At 39.3% G+C, this 21,056-nt stretch overlaps 1 protein-coding gene across 2 annotated transcripts in view; it reads right to left on the minus strand.

The window, feature by feature from the left end:
• Positions 1 to 500: 500 nt before the first annotated feature.
• Positions 501 to 21,056, minus strand: part of si:ch211-71n6.4 (para-nitrobenzyl esterase) — a 36,177-nt gene continuing 15,621 nt past the window's right edge. The window contains exons 4-10 of one of the 2 annotated variants that reach the window (XM_050072277.1): positions 18,328 to 18,435; positions 14,621 to 14,817; positions 10,813 to 11,012; positions 10,050 to 10,108; positions 8,283 to 8,450; positions 2,955 to 3,182; positions 501 to 2,594 (exon numbers count right to left, since the gene is read on the minus strand). In XM_050072277.1, coding sequence (XP_049928234.1) covers positions 2,452 to 2,594; positions 2,955 to 3,182; positions 8,283 to 8,450; positions 10,050 to 10,108; positions 10,813 to 11,012; positions 14,621 to 14,817; positions 18,328 to 18,435 — 1,103 coding nt within the window. In that variant the 3' untranslated portion in view covers positions 501 to 2,451. The remainder of the gene's footprint in view (positions 2,595 to 2,954; positions 3,183 to 8,282; positions 8,451 to 10,049; positions 10,109 to 10,812; positions 11,013 to 14,620; positions 14,818 to 18,327; positions 18,436 to 21,056) is intronic. The other variant, XM_050072349.1, reaches the window with a different exon arrangement.

Here is a 21,056-nt window from a genome sequence, read left to right on the forward strand (position 1 = left end):
ACATTGATGTTGAGTTTTTAATTTTTTTTTCCTGCTTTGAGCACAACAAGCCAAGTACCACCTAGATCCATTGTACTGGAGAGAAGGCAGATATCTCTTTGGCTGATATCTCCAACACACTGCAACTCACACCAAAACAAACTAGATTGATGAACAGCACTACAGGTGAAAGGAAAAATATGTATTTTTGATGTGGGAGTGAACTGTCCCTTTAAACTTTTGTGAATGTATTTTTCTTGTTACTGTGCTTACTTGTTTTTAAGATACATTTGGTCTAAGTCTAGTGTATGGTAACTTATTGTTTTCTGTTTAATTTGTAATTACTTCCTTACCAACTTGAAACTGGATCCAAAATGAAACCAACTGTCAAAATGTATCCATTTAACTCTGACATTCAATCTGACTGGCTGAAAGTTAAAAATAAAATCCTGGAGACAGAACACTACAGTCAGTATACTAGACAAATGTTTACCTTTTTTTTTAAAATGAAAATGAAATAGTTCATGTGGCATCAATTTATTCAGCATATAAAGAGTGACAGTGTCACTGCTGCATCAACACAACAGAGCATGATGCTGCAGTACATGTTTGGTATAATTACTGTTTGCAAACCATACAAAGTTATACTTGGTTCAACCAACCACAGTCGTGACTGCAATCAAATATTAATGTAATAAAACGTGTTCACAGAAATGTGCCAAGACTTAGTGGCTGAGCTTTGAGGTTATGAATCAAACAGCAGGACTTCACAAGTTCATAAAACAAAATGAGTCAACGACATATTCACAGGTTATAAAAACACGAAGGTAATCGCCTAAACAAACAATCAAACAAAATAAAAAACAGTCATACATATCTCACACTCCCTTCTTACCTCAATCATTTCTCTGACTTCAGAAATCAACTTCAGCTTTCCTTGGCAGGAAGCTGAAATGATTGTGTGGTTATGTCTTACTCTATCAGACATCTGAGTTTTCTATTTACAATCAAATCAAAAACTAGAACACAGGGTTACTTTCCTCACACTTCACACTGACCTGACATAAACATAGCTATATATCAGTCTTTCAATCACAGAATCATTTTATCTTTGACTGTACAGTTCACTGTCATTCACTTTGGTCTACATGCTTCCTTCAAGCTCCTTCACTCTCACCTGACTCCCAGTTTGATGTTACTTCAGCACTTTGCAGCCAGGCTTCCAGCTTAATAAAGGCTCAGTTCACCCAAATGACAAAACAAACTACAATTACCACTCTGTGCTTGTATGCCTCTGCACACCTGTCAAGTCTCTCCTACAGTTTACCTCCATGTCTGTGACAACACAAATGCTTCACACACATCTTCCCCCCGGTAGCACAGAGGATCTATACAATCAGCACAGTTTCAAGGTGGACACCCAAGATGTCACTAATTCTAAATCTGACCAAATGTCTCCCCTTCTGTTCCTGAGATATGATGTTAGGAATGGCCAAAGTATTTCATGCAGAACATTATGATGTCACAGTGAAGTTGACCTCTGACCTTTTGGATAAAAGATGTTATCACTTCATTATTTTGCCCTATTAGACATTTGTGTGAAGTTTTACCATAATTTGTGTAAGAATTCTTGCGTTATGACCAAAAACATGTTTTGTGAGGTCACACTGACATTGACCTTTAACTTTCCACCGCCAAATTCTAATCAGTTTATTCTTCAGGTCAAATGAATGTTTCTGCCAAATTTGAAGAAATTCCCTCAAGGTGTTCTTGAGATATCGTGCTCACAAGAATGAGACAGACAAGGTCACAGTGACCTTGACCTTCGCCCTTTGACCATCAAAGTCTTATTAGTTCTTGTTGAGTCCAAGTGAACTTTTGTGCCACATTTGAAAAAAACAAAAAATCCCTCAATATCCAGTTAACAAGAATGAGACAGACAAGGTCACAGTGATCTTCACTTTATACCACCAAAATCTTATCAGTTCATCATTGAGTCCAAGGAAAGTGAGTGCCAAATTTGAAAAAATTCCCCTCAAGGCGTAGAATGGGACAGATAGACAACCCTAAAACATAATGCCTCTGGCTACGGCTATCACCGGTGTGGAGGCATTAAAACATTTTCTCACTTTGCTCTGGTGGTATGGAGCCAAACGGACAGTTAAGGTTTTATTTTTCTTCAATGGAAAGCGGTTCTAGTGAAGACAGATATCTGAAAACCTGGCTCCACTAAAGGCTAAGTGACATTATTTTGTCATTTTGGTGAACTAAATCTTGAAGTCCATGGAGTTCTGGGGATATTTAAATGCATATATCGCTGTTGTTAATCATTCATAACAAAAAACAAAAAAAGTCAGATGGCATGTCTGGCTAAATGAAGTCACCTCAATGTAACAAAGCAGTGATTTTAATAAAGTCTACTGTAGCGGTGTATAACTGAGTGCTCAGATGAATGCTGCCTTCAGTCTGTGGTCAATTCATCCAGGCGTAGGCGTATAGGCCGTTCTTCTTCCACAGCTGACATCGCTCCGCTGAGTAGTTTTGGACTGCAGACAGGCTGTCGGACAGGAGAGCAGTGGCTGCTGGGTATTCTGGCCACTCATTCCCCATCTTACCTGTAAGACAGAGAAGGAGCTTTTTTTCCAAGACCTGCACAAAATATCACACATGGTGTGATCCAAAAGAACCTTTTCACATAATAATAAAATATTGCCTGTGGTAATGTTACTTCCATATTTGATTCAGACCTCTGAATCCACAGGTTGGAAAAAAAACAATGAGGGCAACATCTTCCCACTTAAAAAAGTTAACTACCTTGCCACAAAAATTGTAGCTAGCATAGATTAAGGCGATAATTATAGTAAGTGGATACACCCTCCCCCATACATCAAATATGCTCAATATGCTTTGTTTTGCAACATCTAGTCTAGAAAAACAGAAGTTAACACATGTACAGCACCAGTAAGCATTGTTACCTGTTCTGGCAAAGTTGACAAGGTGGCGTGTGATGAGATCCTGGAAGCTCTTGTCTTTATCAGAGAGAGATTTCCCCAGGGTAGACTCCAGCCCCCCAAAGAAAGTTATGCTGTCCAAACAGTGGAAGGAGAAGCGGCTAGGAAATGGCAGCAGGTCGTTGGACACATTGACTGGTCCTGATGGCATGTATGTCACCACATATCGATACACTGGACTGTGGAGGGCCGCTGCACACAGAGAGAGGTTCATCACATTTAGTTTAACAGGCAGTGTGATGCAAAATAACTCTGGAACATTAAAACAAACACTATTAGGATTAGTGTCACTAATTGAGTGTCTGACTAAATGACTCCTCTTCTGAGTTATGGCATTGAATGATGTTTTTGCAAAACATTATTATATCACAGTGAAACTGACCTTTGACCTTTTAGATATAAGATGTCCTCACTTCACCATTTTATTCTAATAGACATTTGTGTGAAGTTTTGTCATAACTAGCATATGAATTATTGAGTTTTGGCCAAAAACATTTTTTGTGAGGTCTCAGTTGCCTTGATCTTTGACCACCAAAATCAAATCAGTTCATCCTTTAGTCCATGTTGACGACTGTGCCAAATTTGAGGAAATTCCTTCAAGTAATGTTGAGATATCCCATTCTCAGGAATGAGACTGACACAAGGTCACAGTGACTTTGACTTTTGACCACCAAAATCTGCTTCATTAATCATTTAGTCCAAGTGGACGTTTGAGCCAAATTTGAGGAAATTCCCTAAGAGTGTACTTGGGAAATTGCGTTCATGAAAATGGACGTATGTACAACACAAAAACATAATGCCTTCTGCCACGGCTGTTGCCGGCAATTAGACATACAAATACTGCAGTAGATGAAATGGTGTGCAAAGTCCTGCAGCTCGGATACATCTTGTGATATTCTTGATCTTTCTAATGGTGAATAAATAAATAAATCAACAATGTGTCTGTCTCTCAACTTTTCCTGACCTGTCATCTGTGGCTCTAAGTTCCAAGCCCACTGGTCCCTACTGAGGATGGAAATTTTTTAAAACATCTCATTGCTGTGGTTTAAATAGTTTTTGGACAACAATGGAGCTCTATGGCAGAGAGGAAGAGCATATATCAGGCTGTGATACACACAATACTTGTGGGTGTATACATTCACTGTTGGTCTTTACAGGAGATATTCTAAGAAATATATAGAACATCTCCAGCCTTTATACGTGGCTTTGCTGAATTTGGCTTTTGTTGAATGTTTGAGTCAAAAAGTTCATGCTGTTTGAGAGGCTTTTTGGTGAAAATAACATTGCTATGAGCCTTATTATTCTTTATTCATCATCAGTCCAGATCGACCATTATTCTGCAACAGAAATAGCAGGCTGTGGAACATAAAAAAACCCAATGAACCACGAAGAAAAATCACCCAGGATGCCTTGCAGTTGCTGCTCACAACAGCTAAATGTCAGTTTACTCCGAGCTTCACTGAATGAGCTTAACAAGCCCCACAGGCACAAAACCTGCAAGAAGCACAATTCTGCTGCAGTGCAACTCATTCAGGAGCTGCAGCAGCTAATCAGAGAGAAGTGGACCTAGATTTGTTATTCCAAATAAAACAACTTGTAATGTATACTAATGCTCCAATATACTAATGTACTGCGTGGAGGCAGGTCATTTAATTTAGAAAACACTGCCAGCTTAAGTCAGACTAATAAACTCTGCAGGGACAGCTACAGTCAATATAAATGACTGTATTCATAACACATGCAGTATTTGGACATGCTCTGTCGTATTTTCTAATGAACCGTTATTGAACACATATGCTATAATTGAAAGAATGTCAGAGAAAAGTCTGCACGATGACTGCAAATATTAAATCGTAATCATCAAAAGCAGTCAAAACATTAAGATGCATTTTGCAAAAACTGTCAAATTGTTAATTGCATCAAATAACTCCATGATGTGAGTGTCACTGTAGTGTGAGAACTGTGGCACTGTGTTTCTATCAGTTTAGTTTATCTCGTGCATAAACACGAGGACATGCATTCACACTATTCCTATGATGTACAGGTGGCGGTGACACACTAAGATGTGCTGCAATGTGCCAGCAAAGAAAAGAAAACATGGATGTAAATAATGCTGTACTTAGAAATACTTACTAAAAACAGCTTTGGAAATGGTTTATGAGGAAAGAAATGCATTCAACACGTAAGAGCTCAAGGATACATACAATGTGTTTTAGTCATGGACTGTCCATAACACGCAGTGTTGGGCAGTAGCATCACTACAAGTAGCCACATTACTAACTTAACTACATTTCTCAGTTGCGTGGTGGTAACGTCACTACTTTGTGAGTCAACAGCTTTTCAGTAGTGAAGCTGATTAGTTGCTGGAGTAGCGCAGTAGTGTCCACAAAAGTTACAAGCTCTTTTTCCATGGAAAAGCTCTAAAGTGCAGCAGACTTTTTTTTTTGGACTTTTTTTTTTTATTATTATGGAGGTCTGGATAAAAGTAAGGATAATCAAACTGAGGATAAGCGAAGCATGTATACAAAGGAAGCACTTCCATATGACATCATGTAATAATCCTTCAATTTATTCTGCTCGCTGCTTTCTCTATTGGCTTTTCTTGACAAGACCTGCCCTTCTTTGCCTCTGATTGGCTACTGGCACTTCTTTACGTGTCTCTCATGTGTCTTGCCCATAGACTGTATATATTTAGTGGATCTACAGTGGACACTGGAGAAATAGACACAACAAGGGCCGAGAAAAAAGCGAGAGACAGAGAACAGTATTAAGAAGGAGGAGAGGAGAGAGAGTGACACACCAATGTCACGTGTTATTTGCAGGACATGTTCATGTTCTAATATCCCCCCAAAAAAAGAAAAGTTTTAATTTATGTCTGTTATTTTTTATTGATTATATAACAACACTTTATTTATTATAGTTTTATTGAGTGAATTCTGTATTTGAATTACTGACAGGGCCAGAGAGCCTACTGAAAGAAGCCAAGACAGAGAAATGAATTAAGCAGGAGGAGGAGGAGAGAGAGAGTGATAGGCTGACTGATGATGTCATGTTATTGGAGGACATATTCAAATGTCACAAAGTCTTCAAAATAAAAAGAAAAATAGAGGAAAGTTTTAATTTAAGTCTGTTATTTTATAGTAAACTGTTCAACTGAACATTGTTGTGCCTGTCTATTTGTTAGATGACAGTTTTTCTTATCACTGAGAAAACGCTGATTTGATATATAGTCAAAAAATAAAAGTAGTAAGCTACTTTTGCCGTTTTCTCACAGCTTAGCTTGCTACATTTCTCTGGGGATAGCTTCAATGTAGTGAAACTTTATTTTGATGTGACGTAACTGGTAGCTTAGCTCACTACATTTCAGCTTGCCCAAAACTGGATGGACAAGAGGACAGAACCCCAAATGTGAGGCCAAAACATCTTGTTCACCCCCTGGGGGGGTGTGGTACTGAAGTCATGATTGACAGCTGTGTGTACCAAGGAAGGAACTCGAAGGAACTTGATAACAGTGGAGATTGCAACTGCACTGACTGGTTCCAAAACAAGATAGCAGCGGCCGTATCCTCTGACTGAATTTAAAAACAACTTTTGGCTGCTTACCAGAGGCCTCCACAGGGCGCCTTTAAAGCTGCTGTACAATCCTTACTCTGGTCAAAAACACTCAGTGAAAAGGTGGGGCACCTCCTGATATTTGAAACAAATCATCTGACTCATATCTTGGTCACAAATGACTGAATTTATTTATTAATTATAAGTTATTTATCCTAGTCTCGATTCCACAGGACCCAGAACACTGATGGTTTTCATATTAGAGCTGTGCCTTAGTTTGGCCTCTTGGGTGTTGGTGTTGTTTGTTCCCTTTCCTGGTTACATGGTGGAGGAGAGATCGTGTGGCTCAGGCTCTATTTGAGACACCTGGAAGCTGCTTGACATCCTCTGGGTCCATCTTCTTCATATATGTTCATAATCTTGTTTTTTTTTTTCATCATGAGATTCTAAATACCACATTGCACTTTTATCACATTGGTACACAATATCTTTTTCCTGTGAGAACTCCCTCCAGTGTCACTCTTCCTGAGGTTTCCTCCATTTTTCCCCGTTAATATGTTTGTTTTTTATTTTCCATATCTGAATTGAGGTTCTGAGGACAGAGGGTATGGTTTTCTGTACAGACTGTAAGTCCCCTTGAGACAAATTTGTGACATTGGGCCATACACACACACACACACACACACACATATATGTAACAGGGTCAATTGTACTGCAGCGATATGTGTGATAAATTAAATGTACATTTGTAATATTAAGTATTATAATTCCACAAAATTTGTTTCAGATGTTACCTGACATGCTTACACCTCCATACACAATATGTGGAATGTTTGATAACCAGTTTTTGTACCCCTACGTTCACCTTTGGGGGTACCTCATCTATAAAGGGGTGTCTCCTGCCTTGCCTCTCCCCTTTTGCTGTTGTGCTCCGTGGGAGAGGGGCTGGAGTTTGTATGGTTGTGTGTGATGGTAGCCTGGTTCCAGAGCATAGACCCCGCCCACTCAACTGAGTAGGCTTGCATCTCTGGTCTGGCATACTGCAATGAATTTGCGATTTATCTCGTCCAAACGATCGACGGACCAATGAACGCCAGGGGTGGGGGCGGGTCTAGCGATTAGCCAATCAGTGCCACGCTGATGTCAAGCTGTATGTCGGTGGGTAACTGGTGAGGATAGCAACAATGGCGACCGCTACAGATCCTACAGACCACATTAACGATGCTATCGAGGTATTTCGCCACTACTCGCGTTAATGGAGGACCAAATTAAGGAAGCTGCTAAACTGGATTTAACGGCGATGCAGCTGGGCGTGCACGACGACGGAGACATTTTAAACGGGCAATGCTCGCTTGTTTTCGGCACCCCCGAGGCATGGATACTAATGACGTCAGATTCTGGGTGAGTCGTTGATCTCTACTGATTGGTTAGGGAAAAATCAAATTCCCTCCCCCTTGTAAATCGCCTTCAATGGAAGTCATGTCAGACTGAAGGTTCTGGGAGCTTCAGTCTGACACTCAGGCTGACTGAAGGTTCTGGGAGCTTCAGTCTGACACTCAGGCTAGTGTGACGGAGGATTTTGTTTTTACCACCTGTTGTCAGGAATAAATGGAGATTGCCTCCAAAGATATCCACGGTCTGGGCCCTTTTATATACATAAATAAACATTGAGTTGACTTTGATCATCAGCAATTATTGATCTGTTTTACATGTAGACAGCTACGTGCTTTATGAGTTTACCTGCAGCCCGCCAGGCCAGGTCATTCAATGGACAGGTGACCCTGAGGTCAGACACCATGGTGGTGTAGGCCCTCTCTGGAGAGCGGTCTGTGGTGGGGCTGGGGGCAGAGCTAGGATACAGTTCCAATGCCTCTCTGGGGAGACTCTCATTGAAGGACTGAAGTCTATCTGTGTGGAGCACAGAGGTGACAGGACAGTGACAGACAGGACTGGAGATACATACAGAAATAATGTACATAGCATGTCTAATAACCATAGGCAGCTAGCATCGTCCAAGATATTTAGTGAGAGCATTTTAGTTTTATAAACAGAAATGTTCAACCAATGTCCTCAATTATAGTTGTGCATCCAAAAACAACCACTGCTGCAAACAACAGAACAGTACAGAAGCCCTGAGAGGCAAGCGAGAAAAAATGAATCCGATGATCCATTTTCTAGGTCTGATCTTAATTGTGCAGATGAAAACAACATGTTTTAGCTGCATAATCTTTCTAAGTTCCTCAAAAAAATTTAAACGGGAAGAAAGAAAAACAGTTTAAGTTATTTTTTTGTTCAGACTACACAACATTTTTGTCTGTTCCGACAGTCACTGTGTCAGATTAGACGTTTGTCTGGCCATGACCTGGCCAACAGATGAAACGGACTACACATTTGTCCGTGACCAGTCATCCACGGTCATCTTTCTTTGTCAAATTTTTATTGTTATTACTGTTATTTTAGTCACTGTGGCTGTCCATGTGCCAGCCAAAATGTTTTTGTAGTAATGTACAAAAAAGTGCCACCAGATGGCAGGAGCTACATTTGAAGTACTGCATGCAAATTATGCCAGTCACTTAATCCTCCACAACAAGTTCCTGCAAATGTTTCACAATAAAAGCCTTTTTAGAAGATGAAGGGGTTCTCTAAACTGAAATTATTAAGAGCGTTTAACTTTAAATGGATACAGGAAGTGTTGAGTTTAAAATTACAGTCATCTACATGAGTTGAAACAATGGATTATCACGTATGGCACTCATTGTCATTCATGATCCGAGCCGACAATGTACAATGCTGTGACGGGCCATAATTGGTCTAATATCGTATAGTATTTATGGAGAAATTAAAACTCACCTGTGAGAAAACATGAATGCTTTAAGTCCTATTTACAATACTGGGGGAGATTTGAACTTCAGTCACCTGTAGCTGCAATAAGTACTGCATAAGTATTACATTATTTCAAAAGCAAGCACACTGCACTTTGCTCTGTTTTATGTACTTACATTTTATACTTTTTAATGTGTACGTGTGTGTGCGTGCATGTGTGCATGAAAGAATACAGTTCTCTTTAAAGGCTCTCTAAGTCTTCCTAAGCTTGAAAACTTTTTGTCACATACAGCAAACATCTCCTCACGATCCGCTAGCTACATGTCCTCTGAATATGCTGTGAAAAAGTCCGGTCTCTGTAGGCAGCCCAGGCTCCGCAAATGGCAACAAAAACAACAATGTTATCAAACACAACGGAGCTAGCTTGCCTTTTAGCCTATTTGGAGTGTGTTGTTTCTGTTGTTATTCTTCTTCTGACATTCTTGGCAGTTACCAGCTTAAGGAGCTACCACAGTACCACCACCCTCAGGAGTGGAGCAGAGCCAACAAAAATTGGCATCATTTGCAATATGACCATTGAGACATTTATGTGACTGAGTGAGTGTGAATGAAAGTGTCTTAACATAAGTCATACATCAGCACTATTTTACATTCAGTAACCAGTGTACCCACAGCAGCTGTTACCTGTTACAAACCACTCGTAGTCCTCCCAGGTCCACATGGAGATGTTTGCAAATGGAGGGCTGCAGAGGAAACACAGAGGACAGAAGACAGTTGCATCACCGCCACTGTCTGAACACATTAAACAAATGACAATCGATAACTCCTCAACTCGAACTACGAGAACCACTGTTAGAGGTGATTGCGAGGTGCCACTGAGACGTACCACCTTTGGTCAAAATGCTCTGTCTTTCAGAGGAAGCACTTTATGGAACACCTTACCACCCTCAATCAGAGAAAGCTCCAGCTTTGCTATTTTCAAGGGTCACTTAAAAGTGTGGCTCAGAAATAATCAGATATGTAATCATAGGTAGTATATTCTTCACTTAAATACCAGCATGTAGCACTTCATGGGCATAGTGCAATATCACCTGCACTTAGCACTTCGTGAAACGCGACTGTTGGTCTATATTGATAATTATGTATCAGCACTAGCACTTATAGCGGAAATACTTAAAAATTGTGCTTTATGGGCATTGTGCAATAACTCCGACATTGAATTCTATGTGGACTCAATTAATTACTGTTTATTGTCTTTTTTTTTTTTTTTTAATATCCACATGGACATTGTGCAATAATTTAAACGTACAGTATTTTATATGGACTTAAATTGTACTTCATGACTGCTGGCGTTTATATATTCATGTCAGTCTAACTTAAATAAATAAAATAAATAAATAAACAGTGACAGCTGACAGCGATGAACCTGAAACACATGAACCCTCACCTGAAGTCAGGCTCCTGCTGTGTCGTCCCAATGACAAAAGGAACGTCATTGTAGTATCCTTTCTTCTCCCACACCTCAAAAGGTGGAGCTTCGACAACATATCCATCCACCACCGCAACCGGGCCGATGAATCGCCCTTTGACAGGGAGGTCTGTCATCTCATCTGCTGCCCAGGAGGGGTACTCCTGCCACGGGATAGCCTGGGAGGGGGAGAGAGTTTTGATTTTTAGAAGGCAGTTATGAATATTTTATGGATTAAAAAGTGCTGGGAGAAGAAAGTAAAGCTGCTAATTTGACTGATTTGATGTTTATACCCATGGAAGTTCAGACACACAGTATTTTGTCTAGACTGTTTTTTTTGACTGATTATTAAATTACAATATTTTCCTTTTTTGACCTTGGAGCTTTAGGGATGCATCGTCAACATACAACTTAACAAACAAAAAAAAGTAAAAACGAGTTGTCCCACATGTCTTAAACAACACTAGTGTTACAGTATAAACATAGTAGGGGGAAAAAAAAAAATTCTGATTTTTTCACAACAAATCCGATTGACGATTTAAATCGATTTTTTTCCCCCTACTTAAAATCAATTTTCAGAAAAATATTTGCGGCCTGGTAGCACATACCTGGGGTCCAAAACTTTCAGCATGTGAATAGACCCCGATTTTTCCTAGGTATATATGGGCACCATATGTCTTGCAATATACATCGTGACTGCATCCGTGATCGCTTTCCACCGGGCCCCTTTCTTATCATACGGCAGTGTTTCCCCTACCATTACACTGGGGGGGGCGGCATGTCCTTTCTGTCTCTACACGGTGCACGTTTACAATCCTCCTCTGCTCTCTGTGTTGCACACTGCGGAGTAGGCCTGCTCGATTATGGAAAAAATCATAATCACGATTATTTTGGTCAAAATTGAAATCACGACTATGCAGCATTTCTTATGCTGTTTGGGGTTAGCCACAGGCTACATTAACAAATAATACTATTAGATAAATAATGAAAATCGAGTATGAGAAAAATAAAAAGCTTTACACTTTTCCTTAAATTTTCTCTGAGTTGATAAAAAGAGACAAAGCCTTTTAATTTTTTTACCTTTATCACCAATAAGTTGATAAAACAAATGAAAACCAGCATGCTAATGATAATATTAGCGTCGGTATTGGCTGATATTGGTTTTAAAATTAAATATTGGAATCAGCCAACATGTCTTTTCTTATTTTGCACAATGAATGAATATTACATACACTGAATAGCATTCTATTTCATGTTTCCATCTGCTGGTGGGCTGTCACAGTAAGAGTATGCATGCATAATATGATGTTAATTTCCCTACAGAAGAGACTTGATGATCACTAAAATTAGGTGGGGAAAAAAGTGGCTATATCGATATCGGTATACGTCATCAGTCAAATGAGTTGTTACATATTGGCATATCGGATACCGGATATCAGCGAAAAATCTATTTTCGTGCATCCCTTAGTAAAACTTCATTTATTTCACATACCTTTCTCTTGTTCATTTTATCTTTTAACGCCTCAGTTTTTCTATTTTTCTTTTCAGTTAGCCATATGACTGCAGCTTTTTATTGCATTGATCTATAAATGTTCATCAGAATGAAGTTAATGATCTGAAGATAGAAACATCATGTCTGTGAACCCTTAATTAGCCCCTTGGTTCCTAATGAAGATGTGAATCTTAAAGAACAACTCACAAATATAATAGCTTTTTAAAGGTTCCGTAAATCACTGAAACAGCTGCTCATCGTAGTTTTTATCAAACAACAGGAGAAAACAGTGCATATATTGGGGACTATTCTCAGCGGCAAATTAAATCAACGTTTGGGGCACTAGTGATTATTTGTGGCGGCGGGACGGTGTATATGGGTTTGAGTCCAAATAAATACCAGTGTGTGTGTTCATGGTAGTGAAGGCATATGTCACCCAGTGTGACAGTATGGCTCACTGATGTGTTTTTTCATAGTTTATGGACAACTACGGAGCTCTATGGCACAGAGGAAGAAAATATAACAGACTTTGATAAACACAATACTTGTTAGTAGATACATTAATTGTGACACTGTAGGTTTACTGTACTGCCTTTAAATCAAGAATTAAAGATCAAGAATGCTAAATTATTACATAAATTTCACTTATTTTAGGGACAAATAAAGAAAAAAGAGGCCAGTATATCAAACAAATCTTGCAAAAAACAAACAAACAAACAAAAGCTAGAATTACGGCCTCACAGTTGTATGCCTACACAAACCCTTCAAGTTGCACTTACAGTTTATATCCATGTCTGTGAAAACGTGTATGCTTCAAACACATCTTCTTGGCTGCACAGAGGAGCTATACAATCAGCACAGTTTCAAGGTGGACACCCATATTAGAGTCACCAGTTTAGTATCTGACCAAATATCTCCCCTTCTGTTCCTGAGATATGACGTTGAATAAAAGCCAGAAACGTGTTTTTGCAGAACATTATGATGTCAAATTAAAGCTGACCTTTGACCTTTTGGGTATAAAATGTCATCACTTCATCATTTTATCCTACTGGACATTTGTGTGAAATTTTGTCATTATAAGTATACCGTATGAATCCCCCAGTTATGGCCAGACACAATGAGGTCACAGTGACCTTTGACACCAAAATCTAATCAGTTCATTCTTGAGTCCAGGTGGACGTTTTTGCCAATTTTGAGAAAATATACTGAAGGTGTTCTTGAGAAACCACAACCATGAGAATGTGATGAATGAGGTCACAGTGACCTTGACCATTGACCACTAGGTTCTAATAATTTCATCTTTGTCTCAAAGTGGATGTTTGTGCCAAATTTGGAGAAATTCCTTGAGATAATGTGTTCACGAAAATGAGACAGATGAGGTCGCAGTCACCTTGACCTTTGACCTATGACCACCAAAAATGATAAGATTGTTGTTAAGTCCAAATGAACATTTGTGTCATATTTGAAAAAAAAATTCCAGCAAGGTGTTTTTATGATATCCCATTCACAATAATGGGACCGCTGGACAGAAAGCCACGGCTATTACCAGCACAGAGGCATAAAAAAAACATTCAAATAAAAAGAAGAGGAAGCAAAAAAATTAAACATGCTGTTCAAGGTCTGAGAATCAACCTGAGTGGCAGCTAGAAAAGTTTAATGTGACATTTTAAAAACCTAATAACAGTAATAACAGTATGATGACTGCTGTGCTTATTAAAGTGCAGTAGTCATTCTTTTTAGTGACTGGGCTCGTATGTTATTTCATTTCATAAAATACATTATTCATAATTCATCCCGAGGTTATGGTGGGACATGCAGAATGGGAGCTCATTTTTTTAAATGACTTTAGTTTTGCCTCTCTGCAGAACATCTTTTATTGAATAAATCTTAATGGGGTTTCAGAGTGAAGGTGTAGAATACATTTGTTAAGTTATAGCTGCAGATTCTACCTTCTGAAGTTTAACAGTAAAAAAGTTAAAAAATTAAAAACTTTCCATTAAGTTTAATGTCCAATTTCTTCATTAACTCTCACGGTAAAATTAGAAACTTTCATTCAGGTGCTCTAATACCTGGATGTGACTTTATAATCCATCAAAATGTCTCATTATATTGAAATGATGTGCTATGAATCAGACATTTTATGAAATCCTCAAATATTAAAGGGAATATTAAAACAAGAATAAGTACTGTGCTGTATTTTTTTTCTGCTATTAGAATTTTAATGACTTTAATTACACCAAAACTGCTACATTGAGAGCAGCTGTGGAGAAAATGGAGATGTGGTCTGTCTCCTACCTGTAGGACCTGTTTGACAGGGAGACGTCTGAGGCAGGTTAGGTCTTTGCAGCCCGTCTTCTGTAGGAAAACTAAGTTGTCAGACTCAGCCTGTTCAAGTGTCGCATTGTAGATGTACGAGCCGCTCATGTCCACCGCCATATGGAAGAGACCCTTTGCCAGCGGAGACATCATCATGGTCCAAACTGATGTCCCACCTTCCATAGTTCAAAGAATAAGAGCAGGTGAAATATTTCAGCACCAGATCAGGAGTGTTGGTTTAACTCAACGGTCTGGTTCTAACTTTGGATTTTTTGAAATTGGGTTGTTTGAGGTATTCAGTGTAGAGAGTAGATAGCAGTCGGCACACCCCAGTTTGAAGAAGTGGGCATGAGTACTGGAACAGAAGCTAAAAAATGTACTAATGTGGACAGGTGCAGCAGTAAAATGTATTTTAGCCACCTAAAAAAAAATCAATATCAGTTTGAGTGTACTATGTATTTAGAATGTTTTCACCTCTATACCTTGCTGTCAGACAGCCCTTTCCTTTGGTGCTGTATTTTCTTAACCGCAGAACTTCCATCTTAATACTACACACAAGCGCAATTACACTGCAGAGAAGCTGTTTGGGTCAGACTTTCACTAGTTTATAAAGGCAACAACAAATACAAGATTAAAATTACCGCCTCAAAGTTATATGCCTCCATGAACCCATCAAGTTGCAAAAACAGGGATACTTTACACATATCCTACCCACACAGTACAGAAGATATATAATATAATCTATATATAATCAACACAGTTTCAAGGTGGACGCCCAAGATTAGAGTCACCATTTCAGTATCTGACCAAATGTCTCTGCCTCTGTTCCCGAGATATGACACTGAGTAAAGGCCAGAGAAGTGTGTTTGCAGTTTTGTCACTGAACTTAAACTTTGGGATATAAAATTTCACCACTTCATCATGTTGTCTTAGTCAACATTTGTGTGATTTTTTTTTCTATATAATTAGCTTAGTAATTTCTGAGTTATGGCCAAAAATGTGTTTTGTAAGGTAACAGTGATCTTGACCTTTGACCTTCAACCACCAAATTTTAATCAGCTGATTGTTGAGTCCACATGGACATTTGTGCTAAATTTGAGGAAATTCCCTCAAGTTGTTCTTAAGATACTGGGTTCATCAGAATGGGACAGACAGAAGGATGTACATACGGACAGATGGATGGACAGAGGGATACCCCAAAAACATAATGCCTCCTACAGCTATCGCTGACTTGGAGGTATAAAATAATAATGAGTGACTATGACAGCAACAACAAAAATACTGTTCACTGTGGAGACAAAAGGATCCTTTAATGAACCAGAGTATACAGAAAAAGAACTTTTGTGGAGGGAGAGTGAACAAGCTGAAACAGAGAGAGACTGATCTTGCGTGGAAGCTGGAGGCCCAGAAAGGGCACAAGCTAGCTGGTACTGCTGCCAAGAGTGGGACTTTCAGAATTTCAATTTTGCATTGGTGCCATGCTTTGGTGCTTCTTCTATTGTTGGGTCAGGAATGACAAGTACCACTATAAGACATCATATCTGTGTTGTTTCACATTTGACATAAAAATGCTTCCACCAAATACGGTACTAATGTGGGGCTTATTTCTTTGTTGGTCAATTAAGCTAGCAATTGCACTTTGTTTAGCTACTGTTAGCCAGCAAACCGTTAGTAAGAGTTAGTTAGTTAGTTAGTTAGTTAGTAAGAAGTAATGCTTGCGAAGGTGTAAAACAAACAGACAGAGAGCTATGGTGTTGGTGAGTGACAGTTTCAAGCTTAATCGTTGGATTAAGTGACCATGGATGTGGTCATGATTTCTGTGTGTGCTAGCAGCTAGTTAATAATACATACTAATGTAAGATGACTAACGTCAGTATGAATGTAACTCACTACAGCAAACTGCAAGGCATTACGGCATATGGTCAAGTCTGATGGATATTTACCAGAATCTTGATGCCAGCCAAATACTTATCAGAGCCATTAATAAATTTGGAGACCAATAACACAGAAAACAAATTTAGTTAAAAAACATCAATCAACGTCAGACACTCTTTGTTTTCTTATGACCCTTCCTTCTTTTACAGGTTCCTAGGTTATGCATAGGCGGTATAAATATGTCTTAACTTCCGTGGTGGTACTCCAGCCTGCTTCTCCAAAGTGATCACTGAGATTCAATGACCAACAATCCAATGTCATTGAAGCAAAGTGAAAACATCAATCCATATCATCATCTTTAGGTTACGCCATCTATTTTTAAAATTCTATGTCACTGTTGAACAGCAGACGTTGTTTCACTGCAATATATAACGACATGGAAGTTATAAGCAAGCTAAATGTAATGTTAAATGATGTGAACCGCTTTTGTCTAGTCTACAACAAACGCCACAAAATTATCTGTGACCACAAACACAAATATACAGCAGGCAGTTGTCCTCAGTTTATAAGAAATTCAGAGCTACACCAGAACATTTATGATTTTCCTCTCACTCTCTAAAACAAATGCATGTGGTAATTGCCGGTTGCAGTCGAGATTTTACGAATGAAGCCGAATGCCGGCTGCAGTCGGAATTTTACGACACCAGGCTGTGGGTGTCATACCGCTTCGACCAAAGGGGGCACTATAATCAACGAAAACGTAAAGTTCCACACAGCTGCTTTAAAAAACGTGCATGCGACTGAAATTCAAATGTGCTGTTCTGTCGGGAGATGCAGTGACTTAAACCAATGGTGAGTAAGAAAAATAATAACCTTACATGTAATTTGTTAAGCTGTAAGTAGAGGAAAAAACTCTGCTAGCCGCTAGGCTAATTTATGCTATGTAAACATGCTTAAGCTAATAATGTGTGACTAGCAAAAAACAATTGTTGTGTCCATGAACCTTTACAGTTACTATTGAGCTGAACTTGATACTTTTCTTGACTGATCTTGTTGTCGGTCCATGTTTTACGGCTGTTTGGAGAAGTTTGCCTTCAGGGTTTAAAGCCAGATAGACCTCAAGTTTTATGAAAAAGATGATGGTTTGGGTTAATATGAAAACAGTTCTTCCAGAAAGGACTTTCCGGCAGAGAGCCCTGTGGGTTAACTGATCCCAGGTGCTGTTTTATGTGTGTTAGTGGATTGAGGTTAAACTAAACTTACTGCACTTAGTATTTTGTTGTTTTTATCTTTAATGGCCAAAAACAGTAAAGAAAGATTGTGTTAAATAGGCAGATGATATCGTCTCATGTCGATCACAGGCCCCTGAATCTCACTGAAACAAAATGGTATCCTGGCAGACTTTGTAATATTGGCAAATATTGTATCGTTGTCCAAAGAATCAATATAATATTGTATTGTGATGAAACTGGTGATTTTCACCACTAATGCCGACTGCCATCTACTGTAGGTATTACACTAACTATGTATAAGTACCTCATATAACACTTAAAATATCCAAACTATCCCTTTAACTTTACTGCCTGTAATCACAACACCTGAAGGAAACATGCTCTACCAATTTCAGAGTGTAGGTAATGCGTTTGAAAATGAGAAATTGTCCCTTTGATGACAGCAAACCTTTGCTAAGCATTAATCACTGCTGGTGCTGTTGGAAAATATCAAAACTTTTATAGCAGGTTTGACAGACCGTATTTATCACAGCAGGACCTACTGACACATTTCATGTGCTTTTTTCATTGTTTTCATACCTGAGCTTTGTCCAATTATAGTGACTTTCCCAGGATCTCCTCCAAACACGTGGATGTTCCTCTGGACCCACTTCAGAGCTGCAATCTGGTCCATGAAGCCATAGTTCCCTGTGCAGGAGTAAAGTGGGGGGGGTCGTTTAGCGACGAAAACCTGCTTTGATGTGGCCTTGTTTCCAGTGTCCCACTTTTTCCGTCAGAAACAAAACCATCTCACTGTAGCCGCTCTGGCAGCTTGAACTAAATTTAACTCTTTTCAGGCTGAGGGAGCGAGGAAATGGGTCGTGGAATCAGGAGTATTCACAATTAGAAATGTGAGTATGAGCGAGAAGCAGCTCCTGAAAGATGAAAAAGGACTCGTGTGCCCTGCCGTCACGCCATCATGTCATGCAAGGCTCACTCATTTAATGGGTCATATCACATCAGGGTCACAGCGGGCGTATTTGGATTATGTAACAGTTACACAGCTTGAGTTGCAACATGCTAATTTGTGTCCCACAGCGTGCAAAGATGTAAACATTACCATTGAAGAGATAACATCAGAAATTAGCTCCATTTATCCAACTCACATTAATATTCATTAAGTATGGACATCTTAAAGGAAAGGTAGAGACTTTTCAGCATTCAATCAGACTGGAACAAAATGTAAACACCATAAATATTTGAACAGTTTGGTTAAGTGGTAAAAAGCTAATAAGACACTGGCCACTATATCAATTAAGCTATAATGTATTTGACACAACAAACTGTAATGATCTAATATACAGTGGCATGCAAAAGTTTGGGCCCCCTGATCAAAATTTCTTTAAGTGTGAACAGTTAAATAAGATGAACTGATCTACTAAAGGCATGTGGTTAAAAATGAAACATGCTTTTCAACATTTTGAGCAAGAATAATGTATTATTTTTGTTTTCTACAATTTTAGAGTGTCAAAAGAAACACCATGCAAAAGTTTGGGCACCCCAAGACATTTGAGCTCTCAGATAACCTTTACCAGGGTCTCAGACCATAATTAGCTTGTTAGGCCTCTGGCTTGTTCACAATCATCATTAGGAAAGGCCAGGGGATGCAAATTTCATAGCTTTATAAATATTCCTGAGACCTTGTCCCAACAATCAGCAGCCATTGGCTCCTCTAAACAGCTGCCTAGCACTCTGGAAACTAAAATAATTGATGCCCACAAAGCAGGAGAAGGCTATAAGAAGATGGCAAAGTGTTTTCAGGTAGCTGACACCTCAGTTCGTAATGTAATTAAGAAATGGCAGTTAACAGGAACTGTGGAGGTCAAGTTGAGGTCTGGAAAACCAAGAGAGCTGCTCGTAGGATTGTTAGAAAGGCAAAACAAAACCCACTTGACTGCAAAAGACCTGCAGGAAGATTTCAAAGACTCCAGAGGGGTGGTGCACTGTTTTACTTTGATGAGAAGAAGAGAAGATGGCTTCTACAACAGGACAATGAAGCAAGCTGAACATTTTGCCATTGGCCCCCATCACCCCCGACCTAAACATCATTAAAAATCTGTTGATAGACCTCAAATGAGCAGTTTGAGGACAGCCCGAGAATCTCACAACTACCAGACTTTTGCAGGAAGAATGGGTGAAAATTCCCGAAACAAGAACTGAAAGACTGGCTGGATACAAAAAGTGTTCAGAAGCTGTGATACTTGCCAAAAGGGGTGCTACTAAGTACTGACCATGCAGGGTGCCCAAATTTTTGCTTCAGGACCTTTTCCTTTTCCAGTTTTATTTAGATCAGGGGTTGGCAACCTTTCTGATATGAAGTGCAACTTTTCAAACTGTCTTGTTAATCAGTGTGCCATATCAAAATGCTCAACTGAGGACCTTTTGTTGTTTGACGCATTGGTTTTAATAAGCAGCAGAGTCACTACTATCAGTTTCTTGCTTTTGCCGCTGAATGTGGTATGTCATTTACATCCACATTCTCATCAAGTGCAATGCTAAAGTTGCAAACTTTCCATGAGTGTGTTTGTGTCCCTTTGCAAAATTCTGAGTCCCCTCTGTAAAGTCAGAGGTTTTTGCGGGTCCGTGAATGCAGTGTGCAACTCTTCACGAGTTCTTTTCTTTCTTGACAGTGGTTTGAGCATGGTTACAGCATTGAAGGCAAGGGCCCATTCATTCCTATGAAAGTTGCTCAGTGGCACACAAAGCCAAAAAAGCTTGAGTTCCACTGTATAAAGTTACCCGCATAATCAGCTCTGATTCCACATCATTGAGGCCATAGAGCAAGTGCAGTAGAGATTTTGCCAGCCAAGCCAGCTACTTCTGGTTTAGTGCTCCCCTAACTCTATGATTTAAGGATTTAATCTTGTAGCTCTTCTGGACTTTCCAAATGTTATTGTACCAAATGAATCAAATCCTGACAGTGAAACGAATCATTTCGTGGGGGTTGTGACACTCAAAAAAATTTATCCACTAATTGACAGATGTCTCTTTCACAGTTTAAAGGGATAGTGCACCCAAAAATGAAAATTCAGTCATTATCTACTCACCCATATGCCGAGGGAGGCCCTGCTGAAGTTTTAGAGTCCTCACATCCCTTGCGGAGATCGGCGGGGGGAGCGGATAGCACACCTAATGGCAGACGGCGCCCCAGACTAATGTCCAAGAACACAAAATTGAATCCACAAAGTATCTCCATACTGCTCATCCATAGTGATCCAAGTGTGCTGCAGCCGCGACATAAAAAGTTGTTTGGAAAAACGTCATTTGAA

The sequence above is a fragment of the Epinephelus moara genome, chromosome 1, assembly GCF_006386435.1.
Source record: "Epinephelus moara isolate mb chromosome 1, YSFRI_EMoa_1.0, whole genome shotgun sequence".
NCBI lineage: Eukaryota > Metazoa > Chordata > Actinopteri > Perciformes > Serranidae > Epinephelus > Epinephelus moara.